Consider the following 22,028-nt stretch of genomic DNA (forward strand, 5'->3'; position numbering starts at 1 on the left):
GCCGAGGGGCCTCGTGCTCCCAGAGCAGCCCGGGGGATGCGCCCGGCCCCGGCCGGGAGGCTCCGGGAGCCCGCGGACCCCCCTCATCCCCCCTCTCCGGGCGGCTTTGCGCTGTACCTGTAGTAATCCTCCTTGCAGTAAATGCTGCCGTCCTTGCTGAAGCAGGTGAGCTCGGACTCCAGGTTGAGCTTGCACTCGCAGCACTTGAGGCAGCGCATGTGCCACTGCTTGTCCACGGCCAGCAGGTAGTAGCGGTCCGAGATCTTCCCCCCGCAGCCGGCGCACAGGGCAGCGCGGTCACTGCTGATGGACGGCATGCTCTGCTGGGGAGAACAACCGCGGGCCGTTAGCGAGAGCCAGCGGCTGCTGCGCGGCTCAGCCCCCCCGGCCCGGCTCCTGCCCCGCTCCTGCCCCGCTCCTGCCCGGCCCGGCCCCGCTCCGCGGCCGGGGGGCTCCGAGGCGGCCGGCCCCGGAGGGGGGGGTGGGGGGGTGGAGGACGGGCCGAAAGCGGCCGGGGGTGGGGTGGGGGGCGGCTGAAAGCCAGGCTTTCTCGCTCCGTTTTTTTCCTTTTGTGAATTTGCCAGTCCCAGATCAAGAAAAGATGCTCCTCAATAAACAGGCGCAATCGTCAGAGCAGGGAAAATCGCAGAGAGTTAATTCTAAAATTTACCGTTACGGATACGCGGAGAGCGCCTGCATAGTTAATGCCCCGTGAGTGCGGGTCTGGGTGTGTATTTTCCTAGCTATAAAATTCCGAGTGAATTACGATCAAACCCCCCAGCAGCCGCAGCGGCACAGGCGCAGCTCCCTGCGAGCCGCTCCCCACCGACCCGCGCCCCGGGCTGCCCCGAGCCGAGGCACCGCAGGGATCGGGAAACACAACTGCCGAGGAGACGGACGCTACTGGTCTGAGGCGCTGAACGCTTCATCAGAAAAACGAAATAGTGGGGGAAACAGAGAGGAAAAACAACAGAGTGCTTTAGATTATGCTGGGATAAACTTGGAAGCAATAAAACTAAATGTAACCCCTATATAATTTAATAGTTTAGTGTCAAATCACAATCCAATCGAAACCCCCTGCAAAAAAAAAACAACAAATACATTTTCTGTCAACTCCTACCAAAAAAAAAAAAGAAAACACTAAAAGAAAATAAAGAGAAAAAGAATATCGGAAACCGTTTAAGCGCGCTCATGTATTTTACCCAGCACCCTCAGCCTAAACCCAAACCCGAAGTCAGGACAAGAGGCTCGGAGTGGGGCAGTGTTTGTGGCAGACCTGGCACTGCGCTGCCGTCCGCTTCGTCCCCAACTTGTCAGCATGGCAGTGCTCGAGGCCGGCCCGCACGGTGGTGCTGGGGCCAGAGCTGCCGTCCTGCAGACGCGCCGGAGCCGCAGAGCTCCCGCTCGGGGCGGGGGGAAGCCGCGTGTTTACTTTTACCTCCTCTAGAGCCTTAAGTCCCTGCGCAAAGCAAGGAGAGGGAAGACAGCTAACGGGAAGAACTGAAAGAAAACGAAGCTGTGTTTCCAGCACATGCTGACGGATTGCTTTCATCCAGCACTCGCAGAGATCGCCAACCCCCAGCACCACGAGCACTACTGCTGGCACTACAGCATTTCCACTACCAGCAGTACGTACAGATAAAATTATGGCACTAGAGCGGCATGGGAGCCACACAAGTCCACTGGTAGCTTAGTCCTTTAAGGCATTAACTGAACTCTGATTAGGGACCGTTTTATAACCAAAGTAGTTCCTTATAAATCCACTTTAAACAAAACACGATTTTTTCTGCTTTACCAGTAACAAAAATATTCTGATATCCAGAAATGGTATTTAAGGATCTAGTATCCTATCCCACTGCTCATTCTATACACGTGTGCATGCAAATAAATTCTAAGTAGATATATCAAGGTATCATGCCACAGTACTACTCCAGGAAAGATAACTTGATATTGTTTAATTTTACAGAGAAATATTAAGTTTTCCAAAGAAAACCAAAACTGCTTTGATTAGAAATCATGTTCAGCCCTTCTAGCTGAAAGGCTTATTTTCAGCCAGCATGCCAGGATTAAATAATCTCACTGTCACTTTTAAGTAAATTTCTCCATAGCATTTAGAGAAGTAACACCTATTGTTGAAGTTTTAAAAACCAAGCACAGATATCTTTCTTGCACATGCCCATATCAGCTTAAAAGACAGCATTACCAAAATATGGGATCATTTCTCCCCAGAATTATCGTTTCTTAACCAAAAAAACAAACCAAAACAAAATAAAAACAGTACACAGAAAATGTTGATTCAGTTAATACACTTGAGAAATCTCTTCCACTTTGCTGGCTTAACTCTGCTTCGAAAGATGCGTCTTTTTATTATCTAAATGTATTAAAATGCAAGTCGTGCGCATTAGCAGACATAAGATAAAAGTGATAAAGTTATAAAAATTTGCATCCGTCTGTCTCCCTGAAACACATCCTCTAAATCCATTTGCCATGTTTGCAAATCCAGTGTTCACGTATCTTTCTATTACGAAAAAATAATAATTTAAAGATGCTCGAGTTTTAGTTTTCCTTTTATTTATTTATTTTTTTTACTTAGTGCCATAACAACTACCTCAGCGTGGACATCCCACCTGAAAAATAACACCGAATCGGATTCTTTGTTGTTTGTGTTTCCATTCCGCAGAGAAAAATTTCGCTGTGCCAGAGCGTTATCTGTATAAAAGCATACTTTGCCTCTCCCTAAAAACTTTAGAAGGCCGGCCGGGCTGGGGGAAGGGAAGGCGTTCTTGGACGCTACCAAAAGGCTGGTCTAGCTTTCTGTTTTCTCGCAAGAGCAGTACCGCTCCTTTCACCCAAGCGTTACTATTACTATGCATATTATTAATAATTAACAGTTTCATGCCTTTCCCCGTGGTTTTACTCGACCTTTTGGGGGTGTCTTTATGCTTAATTTTCTTCCGATTTAGTATTTTGCATACGTTTCCCCCCGACCTGCTATTTTAAAGGAAAAACTGTATTTTTGAGGGGTTCGTTATGTTCAGGGGGCTGAATGACTCCCACTCCTTCGCCTCCTACCGTTTCGGTCTCTCCCCTGTCTATAGCCGAGCTGATGGCCGGTGCTTCGCTTTTGGTTCTCCGATCCATCTCGTCGATGACCCCGTGCATCTCCGAGCCGGACAGGCTGTGGAAAAGCATCGCTGAGGAAGCGGAGGAGGAGGCCCCGAGTTGCTGCTGCTGCTGCTGCTGCTGCTGACAGTTGTCGGGGTCCCTGCAGGAGCCCAGAACTTGCATTAAGCGGAGCCCTCCCCCATGCATCTAGCACGGCCGCCCCGTCTCTCCTCGGGCTCGGGGCTCTCCCCCCGGCGGAGCTCTCCGGAGCGCGGCGCAGGCTCGGGTCCGGGGTCCCGCGGGGTCGGGGAGCAGCAGAGGCGGGCGGAGGGGCCGAGGGAGCGGGGACCGCCGGCGCTGTGAGCTTCGGGCTCGGCTCTAGGCTGCTGCGCGGCCCCGGCGCATCCCTCTGGGAGGCTTCTTCAGCGCGGGGCTCATCGCCCCGGGTGCGGTCCCAGGCTTTACGCTCCGGCCCAGCCGGCAGAAGGCTGGGCAGGCTTACGGTGGGGAGGGATTAATAAATAATAGGAATGCATTTAAAAAAAATAGAATTAAACCGTCTTCGGTGAGAAATAATAAAAAATAAAATAAAAATGAGAAGGACAAGCCCCTACATCGCACTGTGCGGGGTTTGGAGGAGGCGGGCGGGGACGGGAGGCTGCAGCGGGCGGAGGGCAGGCTGGCGCTGCGGGGCCGGGCCGGGTGCCCCCGCGCGCACTCACGGTCCGGAGGGCTGGCAGCGGCGGCAGCTCAGGGGCAAAGTTTGCTCCGTCCCCCGCTCCTCCCCCAGCCCGCCGGAGCTCATTGGGAAAGGAGAAAGCCGGGGGGAAGGAGGGAGAGTTGGACGGGCACCAGGTGGGACGGGCACTCGGCGGCCCCCCTCGCTCCTTAAGGCGGCGCGGCCCGGGGCGGCTGCCGGCGGGGGGGTGTGGGTGGGTGGAGCGGGGGTGGGAGCCGGGCGCGGAGCGGCGCGGGGCGGCGCGGAGCGGCGCGGGACGGCGCGGGGCGGTGCGGGGCTGCGCGGTGGCGGCGAGCCCGCGTCTGCAGCCCGGGCGCCGCGCGAGGCTCCGCGCCTTTTCTAGAGGCGCGCTGACATCACGTCCTGCCCCGCCGCCATTGGCTGCCGCCGCGCCCCGGGGCCGCCGGCATGTGCTCGGCCGCGGCCCCGCCGCCGCCCCCCGGCCCCGGCCCGGCCCCGGCACGCGGACGCGGGGACGCACGCGGGGACGCGCGGCCCGGCCCCGGGACAGCCCCAGGCCGAGCCTCCCGCCGCACGGGTCTCGCCCCCGGGAGCGCCGGGCAGCGCGGAGGCGCCGAGGAGCGCCCCCCTTGCCCCAGCCCGCCGAGGGCCGCCTGCCGCCGCTCGAGGCCCGGTGAGCCCCGCGGGGTGTCCCCGCGCTTAGGGCAGGGGGCCGCGTGCCCTCGGCCCGGCTGGAGGCGTTGCGTGTCCCCGGGAGGACGAGGCGCCCCGCGGGACGGCCGCTCGGCCCCTCGCGAAGCCCGGCACCGACCCACCGGACCTGGCGGCGGCGGGAGCTGCCCGGACACCGGCCCGGAGTCGCGCCTGGAACCAGCGGGGCTTCACGCGTCAGGTCACCGAACTTCCGCCGAGTGTTACCGGAGCCGTACCGTACCCATCCCGGCGCAGCAACTGATCCCCGCCTTCCCTAAAGCACAGGAGGTTTTAGGTACCGCCCGTGGTGGGAGATGTGCCCCCAGTACGGCAGGCGCGGAGCGTTGCTCGCTTCACACCCTGGGCTCCGCCACCTCTTGCTGGGGAACAGCATCGCGTGGCCCCTACTGAGGCGCTTCGTTGTACACATCCTCCTCTGGTGCTGCTATCCCCAAATCTGTTAGTACCAGCCCCATTCGGGATCACGCAGTTGGTTACATACACTTTGGAAGTGAGAAAGGTCACGGATTCTTACGCTCCGTCTGACATCGCGGACTATCTAAAAGACGCTGTATTTTTTATGGAATTAAAAAGCAATATTTAATACGACTGCATTGCCCAAGTGGCCGGAACCAGTAATACCAATAGCATGCTAAAAAGGCACGGCATGACCTCCAGTTCACAGGCTATCTCTGATTATCTACTTAATGGATATACAAACACGAGAAGACATCCAACCCTTGCTACCAAAACACAAGGAGAGTAACAGAATGTAAACACAAAGCTGCTAATGTACACACTGACACATGAATGACATTTACATTGTTCAGAATAAAATCCAGGGTATCCTTGAATAATGAGCAACAGAAAAAATGCTACAGCAAAGTAATCTTTACAATCAACTGCGGGCTCTTTTGAAATGAGTTTTTTTTTCATTAAAAAAAATGGTGCAGCTAATAATAAAGTCTTTTAACCTGTATTTTGTTATAGGTGACAGGTGAACAAATCACAGGTCTTGAGTTTCTCTACCCTGCCTCTCTTGGTAACGTCATCTCCAGTACCATCTGCTACCTACCAGACAAACAGACCAACCACATAATGAGGTACCAGCTTCCACCCAGCTACCGTGACTAAATCAGAACAAAAGATTCAACGCCTCCTTCAACAAAGGAACACAAGTCTAAGCTGTCTTTGCTAATTGCTGGGTTTCAGGTTGTCTGTTACAGATTTTAAGTGAGCTACAAACTTCCATCAGATACTTAGAGCTGTTGGATAAAGGTACTAAGAATAAAAGATAAATGGAAGCAAAAGGTAAGAGAGAAGAGAAGAAAGCTTAGAAAATAAGTAACTACTTATGGTAATTTAAAGGCTGTGGAATAATATAAACATGAAAGACCAGGGGGCAGAGTGATTGATATCTCATATGTTTTTGATGCCCCTACGGTTATTAGAGTGCAATATATGGGAACATACAATAAACTATGAATTAAAATGTAATTGTAGCTTCAGGCGTCTTCTTCATTGTCTGCTGTGGTGTTATGTCTTCATGCACCGTGATTGACAAGGTGTAATTAATCATCTTACTCAGTTGTAAATATGGGCACCCTTCACAGTAGGCATCAGGAAGTGTGTACCAGCAAAGGAAGCAATAGTTGACGCTGATATACCATTAAATCAAAATCAGAACGCTTATATGTTCAGAAATGTGTGTTTGGTGTGATGCTGTTATCATTTATTTCTAAAATACTGTACCAACAGATTTACTTGATTTGCAAGTTAACTACAACATTAACTGGTTTTATTTATTTTGTCTCTTCTTCATTTTTATAGGCAATGATGTTGTTCTCCTAAAATGTGAGACAGTTTGCTTCTTGTCAGCAAGTGGAGCTCAGCTCAGCTCTTCATCTCCCTGAGCTGCTGGAGACAGACTAGCATGCTTCAGATTTACTTGCTCGATAGACTGACTTGAAATGATTCTGGGAAATGATTGCTCCATTCATATATCACTTTTTGCGCTTCTTATATACCAAGTGAGACACTTTGGGTGATTTTAAAGTGAAAGAAAATAATAAAATTAGCTTATTAACAAACACCATTCAGTTTAAAAATAGGACATTTCTTGTCACAGATGCTGTCCCCAAACTGGAAATGAGCGTATTAATAAATATGTTTTTAGTATTCCAGGGTAAGAAATGTTTAGTATCTGTTTCTTTTTCTAAATGATTGCTATCCTTACCCAGTAAGTGCAAAAATGGTGCGTGAGTCACAGGAAATTTAAGTGGTTTGTCTTGGGAAGATTTGGTGGTATGCATTTTTTTGACGCACATAGAGCTGTTGAATGAATAATTGGCAACCTATTTAATGTCCTTTGCTTTAAAGCTGTCGAGTACATTTGCTGTTTAAAAAATGTCTTTCAAAGCTGTTAAATATGTAACAAAAAGAGGTTGCTATCACCATTCTGACATGAACAAAGCCATACAGTGAGCTGCCCGAGGTACCTCCAGCATGGTATTAATTACAAACGCAATAAAAAAAGAAAATTTGCAAAGTTCTCCAATTCCGTTTCTTTGCAGTATCAGCTGATGAATGTTTTATAAAAACATACAGTAAAAATCTCAGTCCAGGAATTAGCCGTTAATTATTACCTAAGCCAAGCACTTGGGGGAGAGCAGGGAATCTGTTGGATCTGTAATTTCACCAGTTAGCCCTGACGAGTAAGATCTCTAGCTGTCTCAGAAGCAAACCGAGCTTAAAACAGTAATACACTTTCAAGAAGATGATCGGCTAAGAATGTGCTTTATTTTGATTTGAAAAACTGTCAATCATAGGTAAAAAAGAGCAAATAATGTTTTTATACAATACGACCTAATTGTTTTTCTCTGATAAACCAAGAATATGCAGGAAAAATAAATAATGAAGTTTAAAAGGAAAATACTCAGAATGTTTTGCCCAGATGTTGTGTAGAGATTGTTTGTCGCTGGTACAAGCAGTAGATTTCAGAAAAATATGCAAGCATGTATCTATATGTGTGAGAGAGAAATAAGATACCCATAATCTTACATATTTCAGTTTATATAGCCACAGCTATTTAAACAATTCCAAAACTGCCTCTACGGGTGTTAGAGAGGGAGGGAAATCTTCAGCCACATGATCTTCTCTCCAGAGTCCTGTTAAATCCACTGAACTTAAAACAGAACAAGAAGTGTGAAATATGGGTTTGAACATGTTATGTCAGAAATGTAAAGGTTGGAAGCCTTTTTAGTAACTGATATTAATATTGTATTAAATGTTATGAAAAGGTAGGTGTTGGAGAGAAGGGCTGGGCTCACGTGCAATTTTGTCAAGGTTTTTATCTGTGATTATGATTCCAGATGTATCTATTCCCTGAGGAGAAAAATGAAGTAAAGTTGGCATGTGACATGTGTTTTAAGGTGTTTGGCACAGTTTCCCAAAGTGATGACAAAATGTTCATTTTTATTACTGTGAATTGGTAAAGAAAATATGATTCTGAAGGTCAGTGGCTGTGTATTCAAGATAGCTGTGGAGAGTTATTTTGGGGAACATGGATTTTTGGTGGTGTGTTTAGATTTAATTGCCTGACTCGAGCTTCTACCGTAGTAAATAATAATTTAAATAGAATATTTTTTACAAAATATGATTTTTTAATTACTGCTAATTCAATAAAATTCATGCACAGAATATGGTAAAGATTGCAAAAATGTCTCTTTTTGAATCTGGTAGTGTAGCTGCTTCTTAGTGATTTATTTTTAATCTAATTTATACTGACTAATCTGGTTGCTGTACAGTTAAGAGCTGAAATAACTGCAATAAGGCTCTTTGTCGCAGAACAGTTGTTAGAGTAAATAGGTGGATTTGTATTTTTTTTAAACAAAGTGGTGAAGGTAGCTTTGTTGGTGAGAACTATTTTGTCTAAATGCACGTTAAGACTTTAGAGGAGAAAGTTCCTATGATTACCCAGCTCCCCTCCTCTCTTCCCTGCAAAGCCCTTCTGCGTGTAACAGGATCAGTAATTCCATGCTGACAGCAGGGCACCCAGGGCTACATTACCAGGCAAACACTCACTCATAAACATTTTACAAGTTCAATACCAACCAATCCTGGCGGTTTGGGAGGCTGCCCTGATTGGGTATATCATGGATTTGGTAAACACGGCTACATAACAAAAATAAGGTTTGTAGAGAAAGAGTCCAACTGTATTGCCTCTGCGGAATAATCAGAGACGAAGAATATGATTAATTCCATATTTTATAAGTAAACTTCCACAGCTCTGGGTCCATCTGCAAATATTCAGAGAGATGTGCTCGATACATTCCTTTCTGTTCTACAACCACATTTCTTTGTGAATTTAACCACATCAGAAAGCACTTCGGATTTCTAACACAAATATTAGATGCATTTAATGTAAGGAAGCTTCCTTTATTGGAGGTGATTGGGAACATTTTGTATTTTATAGGTATATTTAAGAGGTTAGCAGTAGGGGGGAATCGTCTGTGGAAAATCTGTCTACAGCTGAAATTTTTAGATGCAGAAGTGTTGCTGAAATGCCTAAATACATTCACATTCTTATATTAAGTAGCTCACAAGAGTATCCTGTCAGATACCAGGTACTTCTTTATTTTTTTTTTAAGTTGAATAGGGTTATTTTCCGTAGGATATACTTGTTTTCATTCTTCTGTGTGCAATTAGAAGATTTGCATTCTCAAGGGCTTTACTGTTTATCTACAATCTTATTTTCTTTTGTATAATCTTCTGCAACTTTATTTATCTTCAGTGCATGCATGAGAAGCATAAAGCTACTCATTTCCTAGTAAATTATTGATATGATTTACAAGTTTTCACAGGTTAATTTTCCATAGGGTAATTTTTCTCGACTATAAAATAGCCATAATTAAAGAATGCCAAAGGTTTAAGTATTTTATAGTACAATTTAGAAGTCCATTTTTGAAGTCCTTGTTTTTATATTTTAGATTTAGAATCCTACTTATACTTCAGTATAAGAAAAAATAATATGGAGTGTCTGAAAATCAGAACTCTGGTATTTTTCAGATATTGAAATGTGCCTGCCTAATGAGAGCAGAAGACTTGCTCACTGGATTTATTTAAAAGCAGTACTTTTACATATTCATAAATTAAAATGGCAGTTTTCAATGAGATACTTATTACTATTTTACTTGTTATTTGCAAGATACCTGACCGTTTAATATTTGTCCTTTATTTCTCTGAGCTGATCTAATTGCACCTCTCTATTTTGCATTTATTTCTCTTTGCAAACACTACATTATTCACTCTCTCCTGTGCTTATTAAACAGTGCCACCTGCACCAAATGAAACAAAGCTTCTCCATCAATCTATCCCAGCTAAAGCACCCTGACTATATATTATAATTAATTGAAGCTCAATTGAACACTTGAGTCTGAACTAGATACAGTAACCTGGAAAAAAAAAAACGTTAAAAAATTAGGATGTACTTTAAAGAAATCTTTTAAATGAAAATGTTCACTCAAAACTGAGAACCTAACCTTGTACCAAGCACTCTTCATCATCTCCGCACAGTACCTCAAGTAGCAATTAGCAGGTCCTTTAATTAATTAACTATTCCCTGTACATCACAGGGATTTTTGTGGCACTAACGTCATCCTTCATAAGTGAATACCAAATCCAGTCAATATTTTGTCACTATAAATCCTTATCTGGACTACCCGAATGCCCACCGCATGTCTCTGGAAAAATGATTTGAAAACACAGCAAGCAGGTATGGAAAGCAGATGCAAACTTTACAGGACTAGCCTAGGCAATTAGAACAGATACAGCTGAAAGGGGAGAGGTAAATGCAGAGTGTCTCACGTGTAAATGCTCGCAATCAGAAGAAATCAGATAAGACACAAAGTGAAATAGAAATGATGAATTCTTACAAATATAGTTAAGTAAAGTTATTTTACAAAAAAGCTGAATGTATATTCAAAGGGCTGTGGGCTTTGCTCACTGTGCTGCTTATCTTTAACACTGTCTGCTCCCAGACAAGAACAGATTAATTAAGTGGCAGGTCAGACACAAGAAGGTGAAAGGGCATTTCCAACCAATCGCCGACATTTCACCAATTTTATACTTTGCAAACTTTTTATGTAAGTATATATGTGGCTGGTTGTTTTCAATGCAGTTCTCCTTTGGAGAAATCCTAAGTGGCTTTAAGGGAATTAACATCCGAAAATGAGATACAAGGTATTGCTGGTTTTACAATTTACAAAAGATGCGGTATGTAAATTTGTTTATATAAATATGTATAAGATACATGACTATGAGGCTATGTGTGTGTGTGTGAACGAACATATGTGTGTATATCCATCTCTCTATTTGTAGCTTCAGACACAGACATATGTTATCATTTCTTAGAGGCAAATATCTGCAGAAATAATTCTTTGTGTTCAGTAGTTTTCTTTAATGTGTAGTAAGTTTATCTTAACCGATCTCTGTGTTCAGGGAAGATCTTGTGAATTTATGCAATGTACAGCATAATGAAATCAAATAAAGTATGCCTTATGATTTTGCAAGAATTATACGTCAGCATTTTCTTTCAATGCATGTAATATTTTGAACTAGGGAACAAACTTGATAGTTAATTTTAAAATAAAAAATATTTATATATGCTGGACTTGAAGAAATAGACGCTCTGGAAATATCAAGTAATAAAAAAGGAATAATTATTCAGATAAGTTGGGATTTTTGCCAAATGACAATATAATAAGAAAACATTTAATTGGAAGTACTCATGAGAAGTAATATTTATTCCACTACCAAAAGACAGTAGCTGCACCCCCATAGGATTTGCTATTTTGTAAGAGTAGCAGAAATTTCCATTTTTACCTCATGGATTCTCTTAAATCACTGTTACTGCAACTTCAATTAAAAAAATTCTGGCATGCCCAAAATGTTAGGTAAAATGCAAAGGTCAATGGATAAGCTATGATTGTATCTCTGCTTTTGCTGTATAAATCTGCTCTTATCAATAATTCACTATTCATGTTCTACAAAGACTACGTGTTTACATTTCTGAATTAGCATTTAAATTTTAACAAAGGTAATTAAAAAAAGGAAATACTAATCTCTGCACTTGGAGTCCTTATGTCATCATTTACTACACATTTTTTCCAATAGATTTGGCAAATGAATACTCTGTTTTGATACATCAATCTCAAACAAAGGTGGACTCTGGTGCAATTTTTCACTGTTCATTCCCCTGAATCTTTTGGGATATAAAGAATCGTGAACAAATACTTAACAGTCTGATCAATACTCATTGACCGTTTTGAGCCCCTCGTACCCTAACAAGCACAGCTTGATCATGTATATTTGATCACTGTAAAATTTCAAAGCACCTTGATACAGCAGAGCAAGTCTTTCCAGGGTATCTTTTTGTTGTTCCATAAAGTACATATTTCCCATGATTTAGCTTTACCATTAATGGAAACTTACTACACATATCTGATGAAGCACAAGATCATTAATTTCAGTGTTATATATCCCCAGCTTTTCTATCAATGTCAAACAGAAAATACAATCCTAACATTTAGGAGAGGGAACTCTGGATGTGCCTATGGATTCAATGGACCCCAGAGTGCAAATCTAAAAAGCCCCATCGTTATAAATCTTGCATTCCTGTTAAGTGTTGGCATGCACGTTACACTGAGGTGTGTTACGTTTATTTTAGGGGAAATATTGTAGTAAAAACCTTTCCCTTGGTATCCTTTGAAATATATGTTCACATATTTATAAATTTAAAAAATAAATATGCAAGCTCACATCTGTACTAGCCCTTATTAATATCATGTAAAGAGATAAAGATCTTAGTAAAATTACTTATAGTGAAAAATGTCTTTGCAGAACTTTATTATTGTTTGCATTTCCACTTCCAGTGTTTTTCACACAGGAATTTCAGATTATCATTAAAATATAACATCGATGTTACATTTGTATAGCTGCCTTTTCTGCTTATAATCATAATGTTTATTCTAACTTTCTGGGCTTATTATTTTAGACAGATATCAGTTTAATTAGCTTAAGCTGTCATACTCTAATAAATACAGACGGGTTGCCTGGTTCGGGAGGAGGAAGGTGGCTGCAGATTTCAGAAGCAGAGACAGTTAATGCTTTGTACATTATCATGTAAACAGCAAAAGGACAAAAATAATTACCTGATAAACTTTCCATTTCTGACACTCCCCTATATTCTTTCTGACCAATTTTTCTATAGAAAATCCATTCAGATTAAGCAAGTCCTCTAAATATCTGCAGCATCTGCTGGTTCAGACACCTTCCTTTATGCAGAGTACCATTTTCATATGATAATACATGTAATATGATATAGAATGACAGAATGCATGACAGTTGCCCATAATACATAGAAAGTCACTCAAAGGACAGAAGCGACATTTGGATAATTAGCATCCATTGGGCAGTCAATCATGCGAATAGAAAAAACTGAACAAAACCCACAATGGAGTTAGAAAACAAAAGGGACCCTAGCCAGTCTCAGGATTAACTGCTCTAAAGCGATCTAAATGCTTTTGTATCTAAAGAACTGAGGCTCCCAGGGCTGCCCTGTTCCCCTCTAGATACCCAGGGAACTAATTGTGGCGATCAAAGTTAAAGCATTCTCTCTTCTTTATAGACTGTTAAATACACAGAAAAATTATTTCTCCATTCGTGTTCATTAAACTATTTTAAAGTTAAAAAACTGATGCCATGTTCTTTTGCCAAGTGAAATGAGCTAGAGTATTGAGATTGTCCTGCTTTTATGGGAACACAACAGCCCATTTAATTTAAAGTCTGCCTTTGTTTGATTAATATTATTTTGCTGTTGTCCTGTCTGCTATCTCTTTCTTTTTGGATAACGAAGGCAATTGTCATTAAAAAGTCTTGTGTGAGAAAAACCTGAAAACAGTTAGGAATGACAATAATAATAACAAAGCCCATTAACAAAATTAAGCAGGAAAGGTCTCATCATTTCTTAGTAACTGCCCTTTTATAAAATAAAATACTTTTCCATTCAATATATGCAGCTCAGATTATTTCCTTTCCCCAGATTAGTTGGAAGATGAGGGCAGCCTCCTTTAAAGCTCCATCTAACAGAAGAGAGAGAGAAAGACATACAGAGAGAGCCCCAGGATGTGGAAAGTCATGAAAATACCTACCCTGGAGACAGTATTCCCATAGGATCCTTTTCATACAAATTCCAACTTGCCTAATGCCCTTAATGAATGAAATAAAGAGAGAATTCAGAAAGGCCCATGCTGATGGCTCCTGCTGGAAAGTGTGTGGTTTGAGGCATAGCTGCAGCAGTTCTGGGAGGGAATCGGCTCCGGTCCCCATCAGCCAAGCAGACAGGAATCACTGGGGCGAAATCTTCCCCTCTCACACATTTGCAATTGACTTGAAATAACATCACGACACCTTTGGATAATTGACGCCTTCTTACCTTTCGTTGTCCTTTGTAATTAATATTTGTAGATCTAGAGGTTTCTCCCAGCCACAGATAACAGGAAGGTGGAAGGGGTGGGGAGAGAGAGTGTGTGTGCGTGCGTGTGTGTGCGTGAGTGTGAGAGAGAGAGAGGGGGAGAGAGAGGGAAAGGGAAGGAGAGAGGCTTTGGTTGTTCGTCTGGGGGGGAATGGCGCTCCCGTATTGCTCTGAATGTGTATTTGGGGCTTTGTAAACCTCTAGAGCTCTAAAGGCGAGATGGAAAGTGAAAAGTGTGACGAGCTGGATCTCCCCTGTCGGTCGTTATACGGTTTCAGCAGCAGTGACCCTCAACCCTTTTGCTCTGTGTCAGCCACAACTTGAGTCCCCTTGCCCTGCTGCTGTGCCAGCGTCAAAATGTAGGGAAGGAAAAAGGGACAGCAGAGGTAAGGAGGCAGAGAGAGATTGAGATCAGGGCTTTTCGCCCAGTCAAATGGGCCTCTGGTGACAAATCAATCACGGCCTGTTCAAACCAATGATGCTGCCAGTCTCCAGCTCGCCAACCCCTCCACAACCTCCCCCAGCTCTTCCTGGCTCCCGTACATGACACTCAGCTGATGGCTGGGGCTCCAGTCAGAGCAGGGCTGCTTTTTACAGGTTGATTTGGTCATTAGCATCGTTCCTGCTCCATCTCCCTCTTGCTCGGTCCTTACCTACCATCCATTTATTTATCAAATATTGAAAAGTAGTATTAGAAGGGGGATTATGGCACACAGAAACACTCGTAAATACGTTCATATATTGCCTCGTTAAAAGTACCTAGATTTATTTGTTCATTTCATTTTATACACTTAGGAGTAGCTACCTGTTTTAATGGAATTAGCAGATCTGATCAATGTGATCAGGAACAAAGACAGTAGGCCTTAGCAGCTCCTCGGTGCACCTCCTCCCTCCCTCCCTCCCTTTATTTGTTTTACACTAGTAGAACTGGCTTCAGTATTTTTTCTATACACACATAGGACATGAATTATTTTTTGATTTTTTTTTTTTTTGGCATTTGTTAAAATGCAATTTTTAAGTCCCTTTTAAATCCACGAGGCATACCCTCAGCTGGAACAAATCTGTATTGCCACTGAAATTTCATAATTCAAGGAGTGTACGGTGATCATACACTAAATACGGTAGAGCAACAAACAAAAAATACTACTAAATCATGATAAATAGTTCTTTCAATAATGGCTTTCATCTGAATATCATAACATCTTTTAAAATGGTTGAAAAAGAAACAATAATATAAGAAGAGCACTTAAAAAGTTTAGGAAGAACAAAGTACTCTTTTGCTGGCTTTGTGATCTTAGGGATTGCACTCTCCGTTCCTTCCTTTTCTCTCCCCCTGTCCCCCCAGTCCCTAATACCATGGGGAAAAAAGTCAAAATAGGATCTTAACAGAGCGTATATAGCTCTTAGTTCTCTCTAACCTTAATCCCTGGAATAAAATCCTCCTACGGACAAAAAATAATAATAATAATTGCACATTAAGAATAAGGCAAAGCCCCTCTCTTGTCTTCAGTGGCAACCTCTTAGTTTAGAGATATCTCATATGTGTAAGTCAGGGGTGTCAGCCTATGTTTTTATTAACCAATTTACACGCTGGCCAGCGACAGCGACCGGCCAGCCTGACATCCTGCAGTGGGAAGGAATGGTGATGGAGATGTATTGAATGGAGCTGAGCTCGTGCAGGCTCTGTAAAGAAAGCTTGGGCAAGAAATAGCAGCATGAAAAATATAGCACAATATACTAAAAAATGTCTCCCTATCTCCTTTCTAATATGACTGAACTCTGAGAAACTGAAGTGAAGTGCATTGCAGATAGCAGTGTGGGGTGCTGAACAGCCTGTAGCTGGAGAGTGCTTCGGTCTTTATCTTCAAAGCTGTCCTGTCAAATACAACGTCTTTTAAACATCAGAGGGATAAAGTTTCTGATTCTGAAGGGTTCGTTTTCCTCTTGGTTTTCCTCAATCAGAAGTTAAGCCCATACGACCCCCACAGTAAGCTGGCTCCAGGATTGCTGCCCTGCTACTTGCCCCATGATTTGGGGACGCTTGTGTAGAGCAATCTCGATTTGCTCACTGTTTGTTGGGTTCAGTTTTCTTCATGCTAGTTCTTTCTTCCATCTTACATGTCTTGAGGCTTTTGCTGTGTGGCAGTGCATTGAATCTTATGAACTTAAAGGAAAATTGTGGCTGGGACTTGGAGAATATTCATCTGTTGCAGAAAATGCTGAAGTCTAAACATGTGAGAATTGAACTAATGAGTTTTTTTCCTCATTTCAGTCCCTCAGTCTCTTTTTTAGCTACACCTTAATTGCAGTGTTTCCTGAAAACATAATCTTGAAAATTTTAAAATGTATGCCTTCATTTCATTGCTTGTACTTCCTTCTACCAACATAAGAAATTAAGATGATTTACAAAATAATGTGTCTTTCTGTCATCTTACTGTCAATAAATAAGCAGTGCACCTAAATCTAGTTGATATCTAAAATGAAAATTCATTACATTTCTGGAAACTCAAACTATCAGCTCCATGCATTTTAATTAGATTGTCTTTTTGCATTTATTACTAATACAGTCCTCTTAACTATGATTTATTTGTTAAACAAAGTGCCATAATCCGTCACTTATTCATCTTAATTTCAGCAAAATTAAAGTAGTCGCTGTTATATTACACCTAATTGCACTTGCAATGAAAAGAACGGAGATGTTAATCAAAATAAATTGAAGATAAACAATAAAATCATTAAATCTTTGCTGCAGTAAGTGTAACTAATCAGTTTTGACTTGAAGCGACCGAACACAAATAATGAATCTGTCAGTGAAGACGCGCTCATTAAATACAGCCTAGTCCGCTAGGGTCCTGCAGGCAGCCTGTAACACACAGCCCCATGCAACCCTCTAGTGCCTCTCTGCTATTAGGGGAAAGCAAGGCAGAAAGAGGAAATTGTATACCATTTTCAGGACTGAATGGATCTATATATTGCAGTTTGATTAAGCGAAATGCAAATGCCACAGGTATACAGTAACCCCTGTAAATGCTGTGTCAGCAACAGTGAAAGACTATTTTATTCAGTAACCAGCAGGCCAGAGATTAGAAGAAGGGGGGAAAGGAAAAAAATAGAAATTCAGAGATAGGAGGGATTCAGTTTTAAAAGTTACAGAAGTATTAGTTTTGTAGCAGATAGTCACTGAAGCTGGTATTGCATTAAACAGATCCGTTTTGCACTAGCACAAGGATTGCAGTCCTCTGCTATATCCGCAGAGCAGGGACAATGCTTGGATTAGTGATAGAAGCTGTTCTTATACTAATTGTCTTTCCACCATTTACCACTTCTGACCTTACTAGCTTATTACAAGCGATGAAATGGGAACTCCAGTTATTTCCAAATACGTTGGTACGCTGGCAAGGAGTCCTGTATCTCAGCAGCCTGGTGAGATGAGCTAGAGCAATCAACACTTCTACTTCAGCTTCTAAATTGTTTACTTAATTATTTCAGCTTCCCCAATGGAGTATTTGTTAGTAATCATTGGTTAGCATGAATTTACATGGCAAGAAGCAATTTTTCTTAAAATAGTTTTCGTGGTACCTCTTCCTCTAATATGAGACAGCAGCTAAGTGCAGACATAAAATCCAAGGAGTGGGCCTGATTCTGTGCTCCTTAGTTAGGTTTATTTAGACTGAGCTACGTATTTTTTTTTTTTTGAGCAGCATCACCAGTTTCTAAACTGCAGGTAATTGTTGTTTTTCTGTGTGGGGGGTTGTTTTGTTGTTGTTGTTGTTTGTTTTTTAATTTTCCTCCCTGTGTTGTATCAGTCATTTTGCACACTTACAAATCTTACTGGTCTTAGTCTTAATCATTTACTAAACAATATAATTCAGCTTAAAATGTTGACCAGCACAAAGGATGTCTGCCTCGTTTTGGAATCATAACATAACCAATCAACATTTTATAATTCTAATTCTTTTTGTTGCATTTTAAACAGCATCCAGTCCAAATTTTACAGCGATAGTCTGACAGTTAATGTGCTGTAGCTGAAGCATATCAGAGAATTACACATTTTCTACTTTGCTTTTTATTATCTATGAATAAGAAACACGCAAGATAACCCACTGCCCTCTGAGCAGGAGGCTAACTTCTGCTCAGTTTCTTCTTTCTTTCTCTCTCTGTATTTATAGTTAATATTTCGGTCATACTAAGGGAGAATGATCATGGGATAACACAGTTCCACAGCCTGAACTCAGGGCTGGATGAAGACTAAGCAAGTTTTTTACCTCTGTTTTTCTCATGCCAATGTGATTTGCTTTCTGTGAATAGTTAACCTTGTTTATTTGTTGTTTGGAAAACTTCTACATCATGAACCTTACAGTTAGTTTCTGTTCTGCATCTTTCCAGCATTTATAATGCTTAACTTGGGACTGAACATTTCTCAAGGTACTCATTTAGAATGATTTATATGGGCTTTGCTAATTCAGTGGCAGGTGGGTAATTCTAGAAATTAAATACTGCTTGGTTTTCAGTGATATAACTATAAGCACTTAACAGAAGTAGTAAATATTACTATCCCTAATTTACAGAAAAGATAATAAAAATACATACTGCAAAGTGGATGGCAGGAATAGGGCCCAGGTAATGATAAAAAATTAACAAAAGGATGGGCCTGATCCTGCATTGCTTAGTTTCTGACTCCTACTGACTTCAGTCAAAATCTACCTTGAATGAAAATGATACAGGGCTCAGGAACTGTACAGGGGCCTGTGTAAAGTTAATCTGAGAATCTTATTCCGGTTGCTTTCAGCAGGTCTCTAAAAAAAATTCACCAATACAAGTGGCACTAATTGGACCCCATGTTGGGAGACTTTGCAGAGGAGCTTAGGATTGAATGGGCCTTGGAAACTGAACTCCCTCTCCTATCTAGATATGGCTCCTTGAGGTCACAGTTAAAGCACACCGGGGGGCAATGCAGAAGAAGGCTGCTTTTTCTTTACTTGTGCTTTACCTTTCCTGCAGCTAGAATACTCCAATATTCAGGTATCTTCATATATCACTTTCTGCTTGGTCTATATTTTAACTACATTGTGTTTTTATTTTTTTTTCCTTCTTCCCCCAGATGTAAAGAGTTTTAGACTTTGTTGAAGCAGAATGTATTTTCAAAACATAGGCATTGATCGTACACGCTTATGAACCTGAACGTGCAGGATGTGCATAGTAATTAAGAATGAGGACAACCAGCAGAAACACAAAGATTCATGTTCTCTTTAGCCCCATTCTGAACAGCAGTTGATGGCTAGGTATCTATGAAGAGGCTGCAAGAAGACAAAGTGAGATTTTAGTTTGGATAGGAGGAGACAGGTTTGGAATAAATAAGTAGATCTGACCGCTGGCAATATAGGGATGATAGCTGAATCTGCTTGATAATGAGATTACAGCAAAATAACATTTAGTTAGATGAGGAAGAAGGCAGCAAAAATATAGGTTTGCTACATACCATCTGAAAGCTGGAGAAGTGAAGAAGTGAAGAAGTGATTAGAGATGCAACAGAAGAAGCAAGGATTGGGTCATGGAAATCAGACAAGATGTCAAAACTGAGAGCTCAGTTAACTATTCTGAATGATGAAATGTAAAGGAGGATGAAATTGGAATAGTAATTCTCTGCTTTAACAAAGAAGTCTATACTGTAGATAGGTAAGACTAACTCTCAGGTACTCAGCTACTTCAGTGATTGTGTTTAAGTATGTAAAGCAATTAATCATTATAGATCTATTAAAACAAAACAAAACAGGTGGACACACTTCCTTGTTTTCATGCATGTGTGCATGCACAATTTGATGGCTAACCAGTCATTTAATCCAGCAGCACAATAACCATTATTTAAGCTCTGACAGAAGGTAGCAAAGGAAGTAAAATAGGAGACATTCTGTAGAACTAGAAACATATTGAACTGTATCAGAACGTAACTTTGCAGCACACCAATGTAAGAGATCATAATGTTGGCAAATGAATAAAATTAATTTGAATTCCAGGACCCCTCACAGTTACGAAAACTTAATTAGGCAAACTTGAACAACATGTGCTCTTCCCTTTGGCCAAATGTTTTTCAGAGTTCAGGATGAATTATTTCAATAAACTACTGGATTTCCTATTGGCTTTTCCATTTTTTCATTTTTAACATGATTCATGACTTATTCAAATTCCAGTTAGTGGAGGCAATTTGGCAATCTCATTGTGTCACTTTCCACAAAGACGTAAAATTTAAACTAGCAATGTTAAAAAGTTTAAACACTGCAAAACAGTAAGTCCTCCCCTCAGATCAAGCCCGAGGATCCTGAAGAGCTTTAGGAGCTTTATAGACTGATTATGAAGTAAGTAACATGGAACAAGTGGTGGGAAAATTCTGTCTTTACTCCTTTACTCATACCATCCTTGGGTGTCTTTCCAACAGCTCTTGTTAATCTTGTGGATCACTTGAGTCCATGCAAAACCAGGAGTATATTATCGGCTCACTTTAAAAACCCCATAATTTTCCCAGTTACTTTGCAGATTCCATAAAACATTTCAGATGGGCAACATCTGACTGTCCAAACTGGAATCTTCTAAATGTGAAAAACAGCATCTTCTAGGGCAACAGAGGAGAACAGAAAATGCCACACTGTATCAGCAGTCCATCTGATCCAGGGGCCCGTCCCCATGATGATGAGCTGAGTCCACAGAACTCTTCCCGGGGAAATGCTTCTTAACCCCAGGTAGCTGGGGTGGGGCTCATTTCTGCTTGCATGCCCAGTAGTTAGCATCCTAAAACCAAGCCCTCTCAGTTCTCTGTCCAACAGGGAGAAAGAAGCACTTCCACAGAGCGATGAATCCCATGCATTTTAGGGTAAGATCACAGACCGTGTAGGGTCATCTGTTTCTTTCCACTAATAACAGAAAGTCTCAGACAACAAGCCTAGATCTGGCTCTTTACTATGGCACACCTAAATTTAGGTGAGATTAATCCTATACACTGCTAGTGTACGCATCCCTTAAATTGTTCACACCAAGTAATACAATCGGATATATTCTAATTATGAATATAAATGTCTAGTTGTTTTTAATTTTTTTTAAAAATGTTTGAATTTCATGACATTGCAGCACGGAACTCACGGGCTATTTATAAGTTGTCCTAACAAAGAACTGAGAACAATTCTCCGTTACTTGCTTCCAGTTGGACTGGGCATCTCATTGCTTTTGCCTGGGATGAGAAGCAGCTCATTTGTTCTATCTGTTTCTGTATTAGGTGACGTGTTTACTGGCACAGGTTTCCTCCGTGAATTAATCTAAACATTTTACATTCTCACTCAACTGGAATTATGTGTTTAATAGTTCTATTAATCCATTTATATCCAATGCACCTTTTTTAGACCGGGAAGGTGAGAACTGAGTCAATACTAGAGATGAAACTTTACATTAAAAAAATCATCATAGTTAATGTAATGTTTATGGCTATTTTTAAATTTAATACATTTTGCCTGAACAGTGCAAATCCAAGGGAGGTATTCTTCTTCAGAACATATGCTCAGATCTTTTGCTTGAGTTGCTACACTGCATTTCTTGTGATAGCTCCTTGTTCATATAACTTTGTTATTTCTGTCAGACGTTATTAACAGTTATTTAGTTTGACAAACTTGCATAATTTTGGATCATCTGCATTTGTGTAACATCAGTGTTTATTCCCACTTTTTTGATCATTAACAAATACATTAATGTCAATGAAGGGAGTACATTTGAAGTCACCCCCCCCAAATTTTTGCTCTGTTGAAAATGTATTTTTTATTCTTCTATTTGCTTACCAGGAGACAGTTTTTAGTTGGAAACAGTGAATATTAAAACATTAAAATTCAAATTCTGACCATATCATCCTAATCAGTTTTAACTGTTTCTTATTACTGACATAGATGGATCTCTGCGTTGACATTCCCAGAACCACTTGTCTTATCTTTTAGAGGGTAATTGCTCTCTAGTCCTTTAGTA

At 41.6% G+C, this 22,028-nt stretch overlaps 1 protein-coding gene and 1 long non-coding RNA gene across 6 annotated transcripts in view; one reads left to right on the forward strand and one right to left on the reverse strand.

Moving 5' to 3' along the window:
• Positions 1 to 22,028, reverse strand: part of LHX2 (LIM homeobox 2) — a 45,784-nt gene that overhangs the window by 14,451 nt on the left and 9,305 nt on the right. Inside the window, exons 1-2 of one of the 4 annotated variants that reach the window (XM_066980607.1) lie at positions 3,073 to 3,960; positions 118 to 320 (exon numbers count right to left, since the gene is read on the reverse strand). In XM_066980607.1, coding sequence (XP_066836708.1) covers positions 118 to 320; positions 3,073 to 3,312 — 443 coding nt within the window. In that variant the 5' untranslated portion in view covers positions 3,313 to 3,960. Of the gene's footprint in view, positions 1 to 117; positions 324 to 1,276; positions 1,553 to 3,072; positions 3,961 to 22,028 lie in introns of those variants that run through there. The other 3 variants (XM_066980606.1, XM_066980604.1, XM_066980608.1) reach the window with 3 other exon arrangements.
• On the forward strand, positions 4,487 to 8,197 carry LOC106040682 (uncharacterized). Of its 2 annotated transcripts, XR_001210023.3 has the most exons (3): positions 4,487 to 5,383; positions 5,489 to 5,809; positions 6,329 to 8,197. It is a non-coding gene; the product is annotated as an uncharacterized lncRNA (long non-coding RNA). The 2 variants fall into 2 exon arrangements; XR_010826040.1 differs by having other exon boundaries at positions 4,487 to 5,809.

Source organism: Anser cygnoides, chromosome 20 (genome assembly GCF_040182565.1).
Source record: "Anser cygnoides isolate HZ-2024a breed goose chromosome 20, Taihu_goose_T2T_genome, whole genome shotgun sequence".
NCBI lineage: Eukaryota > Metazoa > Chordata > Aves > Anseriformes > Anatidae > Anser > Anser cygnoides.